Raw genomic sequence first — 8549 nt, 5'->3', positions numbered from 1 at the left:
CATAGAAATAACAGATATATAATGTAACATCATAGATTACACACACAGAGTGAGGTCATGCAGAATACACACAGTTAATGCACAGAATTTAGCAAACAAATTTAAATGTACTGGGTAATACAAATTTTAAGGAGTGAGAGAGAATACAAGGCATATTTAGTAAATCTGTGACTATCCAAGATGTCAGGCAACCACACAGATGCAGTCAAGAACTAGTGGGACCCTGTACCACAGAACCAGCTCTGCTCAGTGTAGCCTTAGAGAGGGAGTAGACTTCACATGCACACAGAAGGCCCACTCAGACACAGCATTCACACAGGAGAAGACGACAAGAGAAGTGATGAGAGTGATGCAGATTAGTCATAGCCAAAACAAATTATATAAATTCAAGTATGAAAACGAACAATGCAAACATTAACTTAAAATCTCCAGGAGGATGGGACTGTGACCAAGGGAAAACAGGATGCAGCACCAACAGGATCCTAGATCGTGAAGTCATCAGGCAGTAAGAAAGAGAGAGAGAGAGAGAGGCGCTCCCCTTGTTATCAGACAGCTCGTAGAGGAAGGAATTTGGTCCTGAAAAGTGAGAAAAGAGACAGCGAGAGAAAGGGGGGGGGCAGGTGCACAACGTGGGCACACGAGGCCAGGTCTACAAACAGAAGGTTAGAATGATGTGATACTTTCAGAAAGTTGCGAGCAGGACAAGGCAAAGAGAGTACTGCTAGGACCAACAGTCATAAATACATTGAGACTGAGACCCTCCTAAAGAGGAGATAATTGTGACAAGGCTCAGAAGAAAGTCAAATCATCAGAGAAATAAAATGACAAGTTGAAAGCTAATGAGAACGGATGCGTTTTGAGTTTAGACTTGAAAGGGTCTACAGTCAGATTCTCTGATGGTGTCTTGGGGACTATTCCAAAGAAAGGGAGCGTGGTAGGAGAAGGCTCTACAGCCTGCAGTCTTCTTTTAAACTCAAGGGACCGAGAGGAGCAGGCCTGCACCTTGAAAACAAAGGTCTCAGGAAGGTGCGTAAGGCTATATAAGATCTGAAAAATATGAAGGGGGCAGGCCCATTAAGTATTTTATGGGTTAAGAGTAGCACTTTAAAGTCAGCTCTAGCATGAACAGGGAGCCAGCGAAGGGAGGCTAGAATTGATGTGATGTGATTTGATTTTTTTTTTCAGTTGAAGTTAATATTAGTTATTCTAGCAGCTGCATTTTGAATCAACTGAAGGTTTCACGTGCTAGCGTGTAGAGTCATGTGTTTTAGACTCATAGCATGTCTGACAGGGACTAAGCCTAATGAATTTTATTATCCAGAACACCTCATTGCTATAATGACTTGGCCTCTCTGCTGAACTTCATGTTGATTATTTTAGATGTACCTTACTTATGCCAAAATGTTACTGGTGCAATGCAATAAAAACGGAGTGGCAAAGCCTGCCTAGAAGCACTGCAAGCACTTTATATCACACACTGAAGATACTTTAAACTCCTGTATATCACAAAAATTAAAAAAAAAAACAATAACAAGATAATACTTAAGTTACTGTATATCACACTGAAACAATACTGTAAGTACTGTGCATCACTTGTAGTCTATACACGTAGACATATATAAATTATATTTACTGAGTGACCTCAGCAAGGTACCAGTAAAATCTACCATCCCTACTATTTTTCATTTCGAGGAGATAGTTAAACAAGGACAGAGTTATTTTACAGTGCTCAAAAGAGAGAGTTGATGGAAGCCACGAAGGATGGGAGTCTCGACATTTTTAAAAGCGCTAGAAATTGGAAGAAAAAGTGCAAGTTTTGGAACATAAATGGGGGATAATTTCAGTTAACAAATATCGAAAGCAATAAATATCGTACATTTTAGAAATGTATTGACAGATTCTCTGGTTTGCTGAGTGATTAAGCATCGTAAAATATACATGTGAATTTATTTTCCAGGTCAAGCATTTTACGTATTTCATAGAAATTACGTAGAAAGCACGCAAGTGTTAAGGAGACTATACGGAGGTCAACAAGCAACTGAAGAAGTTATGATAACAACACCGTTTTAAACAAGACTTAAATAAGTAAACGTAACCAGCAACATAAAAAACAGAAGAAAAAAAACGATTCGCCAGTTTTTTTTAATTATTAGTTATTAAATTAGTTATTTCCCTTTGGAAATTTGGGTGCAACGCGACATGGTGACGTCATATATATGCGACACGTCTATGCACAGAAACTTTCTATGACAACTAACACATATGTTTGTATTAGTTTAATACGTTAACAGCCTGAAATACATATACGTTTTACAATGCAGAGAACGGCTCACATTTCACTAAACCACTGGTCGCGATTTTTCTCTACGTCGATAAGTCGGAAATGTTTGAAATCCAAAGGTAAGTTCTCGAGAATGCCAAGTTACACAACTGTACTGATAGCTAAAAGCTAACGCTAATAACAGGTCACTCGCTAAGCCAGCATGTTGTGTTATGTGTTGTAAACGTTGTCTCGATTGCCAAAATAACATACAATTGTGCCATGTTCAGGCCGACCGTATGCAGGATCCTCATCTTGAGGAATAATTCCAGTAAACGATTCATTACGAAAACAAAGTTTTAGCCTGCTGCATGATCATCACAACAAACCCAACAGTTACAATAAAGGGGTATCGCCATTAACTGGTGGTCACCTACAAATACACCACAGGCATGGGCGCAAGTCCATGAATACTAGGATGGCATCCAGCGCTTTACATGTGCCCCTGTCCAATAGGGTTAGTGGTTATGTCAGGAAGGGCATCCGACGTAAAATGTTGCCAGATATGCCGATTGACAATACCATATCAGTCGAGGCTCCATATCAGATCAGTCAAGGCCCGGGTTAACAACGGCCACCATTGGTGATGTGCCCTCACAGGGTACCGTTGGAAACTGTAAAATCCGCTGTGGTGACCCCTGAGAAACAGGGTATAAGCCGAAAGAAGAAGAAGCCTGCTGTGCTGTATGATCATCATAACAAACCAACAGCTACAATAAAGGGGTTTCTCATATCACCTTTAACTGATGGTCGCCAACAAATAAATGCTCAAATAAGAGCAATAATTAGCTACAAATAAATTGCCCACCCCATCCCATTCAATTTCTCTCTCGCTCTCTCCCTCTCTCTCTTTTTATATACACCTATATCTGTTTGTCTTGGACCTGAACAAACTACATGCTTCTGCTCCCAGAGGGGAACAGCATTTCTGCCAGCTGTTACATTTAAAAGAGCAACCATAACTACTCCACTGCATTAATGGCACAACATCTTTTGTATTTGTGAACATAGCAGTCCCCATTCAGTTGAATTCAAGAGGTTACAGTGTGCTCCCAACCCCGCGGGATGAGGAGGAGAAGGCGATGCTGGACAGAATTCTGCGTGTGGACCATGCAGGTGAATACGGTGCCAACCGTATATATGCTGGCCAGATGGCAGTGTTGGGAAGGAGTCGAACGGGGCCTCTCATCCAGGTATCGACTGACTACCTGCACTAACTGATTTTCTATAATAGTGATGCCATTCATACACCTCTATCTGGTTCTTGCTGTACTAATAATCCATGTTTATGGCTAATGTATTGAAAAAGGTACAAAACATTGACATAAAATAAATTATGAATGATTTGGTCACTGCATTGAGATTGAGAAAAGTCATTACATTACACACTTCATGCAAATTCTGTTTTACCATAGGAGATGTGGGATCAAGAAAAGAAACACCTTGCAAAATTCAATGAAATCCTGGCTGAGAACCGAGTCCGGCCCACAGCACTGTTGCCCCTCTGGAACATTGCAGGGTTTTTATTAGGTGGGTACAATCCTAGAATATGCAGAACACTTTAAAACAGAGATTTAGCCTTGTTTTGAGGGCGGTCTTAACATATTAAAAGAATATGATATTGTGCATTGTAATTTTTTTTTAATGTTTTTAATTGCTTGGATACCAGTGCTTGAACCATGCAGCTGTCTATGTACCTGTCTTTGTACCTTTGTTGGGGTTGGGAATGACAATACTTCATACACAAGGTCTGAATGAAGAGTGTGAACTCGTGTTAGAGGATGCTGAAAATATCAAAACCATATTTTGTGTTTTTCCACCTGATTTGATGGACTTTATTTAAGCTGCTGTGCATGAACTGAATCCCTTTTCTTAATATAAATTCATCTGCTGAATATTGCAGGATATAAAGTGAGATTTTTATTACTGGATTGTTGAGTTGTGATGATTTTTTTTTTTTTTTACCCTTTAGGGGCATCCACAGCAATGCTTGGGAAGGAGGGGGCCATGGCCTGCACTGTGGCTGTAGAGGAAAGTATCTCAGAGCACTACAACAGCCAGATTAGATCTCTGATGGAAAAGGATCCAGACAGATACACTGAACTCCTAAATGTGAGTCAGCCTCTTGTTTTTTCTATACTCATCTATTGAGTCAAATTCATCATTGCTTTGAAAGTATTATTGCATTAGAAGTATTAATCTGTTGTTTAAAAACATAGTATTCAAAGTAATGTGAGAGAGAATCAAATGTGGCAACCTACTTAATGTGTACAGAATGTTTAATATAAGTTTGCAAGTAACAGTATGAGTGCGGGGTCTGTTCTGACACCAGGAAATGCAAAAAGAAAGTTTCAGGGTGGCCCAGCCCACTGACTTGGGAGATCACTTTTGAGCAAGAGACCTAGTAGCTCTTCCCAGCTTTCAGATTTGTTTTTCTGGAGCAGGGCCTGCTGTCCGGTTCAAATTCAACTTTATTGTCATGTGTATTAGAATACAATGAAATTCTTGTGCTTTAGCCCTCTTTGCCTTAACACAAGGGACACAAGGACAAAGGAAACAAAGGGCACACACACCCCCCCCCAAAAAAAAGATAACACTACAAACCTTTGGACTATGTAGGACTGTATGGACTATTTACAAAATGAATTTATACATTATATACACAATATACAGTACATGATAACACAATAATTTAAGGTGCATATGGGTGCGTCAGCTCTTCAGCAACCTGACTGACTGTGGAAAGAAACTATTACTGAGACGAGTGGTGTGTGATTTGATGCTCTGGTAACATTTTTTAGATGGAAGGAGCGAAAACAGAACATGAGCGGGGTGGCTGGTGTCCTTAATGTTTTGGGCTTTCCTTTTGCAGCGAGTGGTGTAAATATTATGAAGTTGTGGTAGTTCCATGACAGTGATTTTTGCTGCTGTCTTTGGTTTGGAACTACCACAACTTCATAATATTTTCCCCTACAGGGATCAATGAAGTATCACATTACATTATCAGTTTGTATCTTGTTGCAAAATAGAAGAATAATATACATTTGCATTATTGAAAGGCATATAGTCACTTATTCAAGTGTCCTTTAATGAATAGGCTTTCATTTTCTTAGCATTGTTAGTCAGCATCTGTGCATATCCGCACATCGCAGGACTTTAAAAATCCTTGAAGTGAAGTCTTGGGATTATATTGTAATTTTGTGCCGTCATGATGGGTCCTAAGCTTGAGGTTCATCTCCGATTAGGGGGAAAATATTATATAAGATAAAATCCACATTTGGTATCCATTGTGGGAAAGACAAAATTAACATGATTTTTCTAAGGAATTTTATTTTGAAAAAGTAAGCAAAATTAAGTTCCATGTTGCTCACCCTGAGTTTATATTAACATCAGAGTAGGTTCTAAGATTTATTTATTTTTTTGTTCCAGAAAATGGTCATGGTTTATGCTAATCATTTTGATGACCTCTTTGATAATCAACTAAAATAGTCTTTTTGTTTATTTTTGTAGATAATAAAGGAATTCCGAGATGAGGAGCTGGAGCACCATGATACAGGATTGGAGCATGATGCTGAATCTGTAAGTATAAGTTCTTGCAGTCTTGACAAACTTAAAATGTTTACCTAACATGATAAGCACTTCTAGCAGAACAGTTATAAAACAATTCTTCAGTTATTGTGGGGGAAAAACTTGCTTGAACAAGGCAAGGGAATGATTTTGATTGTTTCAGTGCAATCTTTTATTGTGAGATTTTGTGATATTAATTTTTGTATTATGACACAATGCTTTGTTTAACCCTTAAAACTTGGCTTGAAATTTGAAAATTTAAAAGAAACCAAGATTTTGTGATTCTTGAAGCAAACGTTAAATTTTACATGAATTGTTGCCACTGCAACAGCTCTTTAAGATCGAACCTGCAAAAGCACAAGTTTGGTTGTCTGGATTATTGCACTGTATTCAACCATACCTCATACATAAACTTATATCTGTAGATTAAGTTCAGGGTGTGAGGAAACACCTCTGCCAACTTTTAGCGTCTGCTTTTATGTGCTCACCACTTTTTTAAATGCAAAAAATGGTCTTGTCATCCATGAATGATTAATACACGTTTTCGGTATTTAGCCTGCAAATAATGTTATATATAACTGACCAGTGTTGGGCAGAATACTATGAACAAGTAATTAGTGCCTGAGTACTGAATACACTCCTAATTGTAACTAGTAATGCATTCAATTACATTATTCAAAAAGGATAACTTATTCAAATTACATTTAAAATACATCTTGAAAAGGCATGTATGAAACAATTGAACTGTATCATGAATATTATTTTTGTCACATTGTTGCTTATTCCTTGGTGTTGCTGGTGTCTCCATGCCATTGTCCCAACATGTGCAGTGACCATTTGCCAATTACTGCTGCACTCTATACTGATGTGTGTTGCACGCAGAAGGAAATGTGTGTGCTGGTTTGACAATAGTTAATAGTTTTTTTTTAAATATGTAAGATAACTTTTAATTAAGCCCAGGGTCAGCGCCACCGTGGGCAGCTTTTCAGTTGCCATCACCTTGCTGTTGCTGTCATTATTACATGGCATTAATGAGAGAAACCTTATGAGAGAAGTGCAAATGTACACGGCGGAACCACAAGCAGACACACACACACACACACACACACACACACACACACACACACACACCAATGCACTACATGTGCTAGGATGCACAGAAGGCATCTGTTGTGCACATACATTTTTTTCCCCATGTCTTCTATCATTGTTGCGTTGCAGATTGCAACTTAACACTACATTTTAAAAGACAATTTCGGGTGTCCGGGTGGCATGGTGGTCTATTCTGTTGCCTACCAACACAGAGATTGCCAGTTTGAATCCCTGCGTTACCTCTGGCTTGGTCGGGCGTCCCTAATTGGCCTTGTCTGCGGATGGGAAGCCAGATGTGGGTATGTGTCCTTGTCGCTGCACTAGCGCCTCCTCTGGTCGGTCGGGGTGCCTGTTCGGGGGGGGGACTGGGGGGAATAGCGTGATCCTCCCACATGCCACATCCCCCTGGGGAAGCTCCTCACTGTCAGGTGAAAAGAAGCAGCTGGTGACTCCACATGTATTGGAGGAGACGTGGTAGTCTGCAGCCCTCCCCAGATCGGCAGAGGAGGTGGCGCAGCGACTGGGACAGCTCGGAAGAGTAGGGTATTTGGTCGGATACAATTGGGGAGAAAAACGGGGGGGGGCAATTTCCTTCTATTCGATTTTCAAATTTCACAAGAGCTCACGCTCACCCATAAACAAAACATAAACACATCTTCCCAACCATAATGATAACTTTTTCCTGAAATGCTTCAGCTCTAGTACCACTGTCAGCCTATTGTACCGTTCATCTACATCGTTTTACTCATCAATTTATAGGGAAAGCTAAGCACTCCATAACCATGCATGATTAAGTCCCATATAAGTCCCATATAAGTCCTGCTACTTTGTAAGAGAAACTGTTAGCTGGATACAAATTAGCAAGCTAACTAGATAGGGCAGATGTTAAGACTTGGTAAGTTACGTGAAGGACAAACAGGCCCCTAGATAACTACATGTGTCTGTGTCTTCCAGTGTACTTTTCTGTTTCTTAACTTTTTACTGAAAGTTATTCAAACATCTTTCATGTGTGTTTCTATGTTTGTCTCTTAACTTTAGGTTCCTGGATACTGGCTTTTAAAGAATGCAATACAACTTGGCTGCAAAGCTGCAATATATGTTTCTGAGCGTGTCTGATTATGTATATATTTCAGCTAGTCTTTGCACAAATTATTTTTAAAATATCCCAACTTGGTTTGTATAAATAAATTGTGTTACTTGTTTGCTTTGTGTCTATTTAAATAGTGCCATGTCGCTGTTGAAGCACACTGTGACACAACTCGTATATTAAATGTTGAATGACCACGTTTTGTTGTATATCACATGAATAAACTGTACAAAAAAGTGTATTGCCCTGTTAATGAAACTGAACGTAATTGTACAGTGTAAAAGAATGACTTTTACTTGCTGTGGGTGAATCGGTTTTTTGAAGTTCACTAAGTACCATCAGATTTAAATGTAACCCCCTTCTTTTGTTTTTATACGTCAGCATGAATTGCACCAAAGTTATTGTTCATTTCCACTCTAATTTACTAGGGATGTACTTCTTTTCTGTAAATGTTTTCAGATTTTATCAACTCTCAAGTTTATG

General features: G+C 39.2%; 1 protein-coding gene across 3 annotated transcripts; it reads left to right on the top strand.

Moving 5' to 3' along the window:
* The first annotated feature begins 2223 nt into the window (after nucleotides 1–2223).
* coq7 (coenzyme Q7 homolog, ubiquinone (yeast)) lies at nucleotides 2224–8285 on the top strand. 3 transcript variants are annotated; one of them, XM_056280893.1, is made up of 6 exons: nucleotides 2224–2400; nucleotides 3335–3513; nucleotides 3736–3850; nucleotides 4293–4432; nucleotides 5831–5899; nucleotides 8018–8285. In XM_056280893.1, exons 1-6 carry the CDS (start codon nucleotides 2316–2318, stop codon nucleotides 8093–8095), a joined length of 666 nt encoding a protein of 221 aa, XP_056136868.1. In that variant the 5' UTR covers nucleotides 2224–2315; the 3' UTR covers nucleotides 8096–8285. The 3 variants fall into 3 exon arrangements, with proteins under 3 accessions (XP_056136868.1, XP_056136869.1, XP_056136867.1); XM_056280894.1 differs by having other exon boundaries at nucleotides 3332–3513; nucleotides 3739–3850; XM_056280892.1 differs by having other exon boundaries at nucleotides 3332–3513.
* Nucleotides 8286–8549: the final 264 nt, after the last annotated feature.

The sequence above is a fragment of the Lampris incognitus genome, chromosome 5 (assembly GCF_029633865.1).
Source record: "Lampris incognitus isolate fLamInc1 chromosome 5, fLamInc1.hap2, whole genome shotgun sequence".
Classification (NCBI taxonomy): domain Eukaryota; kingdom Metazoa; phylum Chordata; class Actinopteri; order Lampriformes; family Lampridae; genus Lampris; species Lampris incognitus.
The sequence above is the reverse complement of the archived record's forward strand: the minus strand, read 5'-3'. Positions and strand labels throughout refer to the sequence as shown.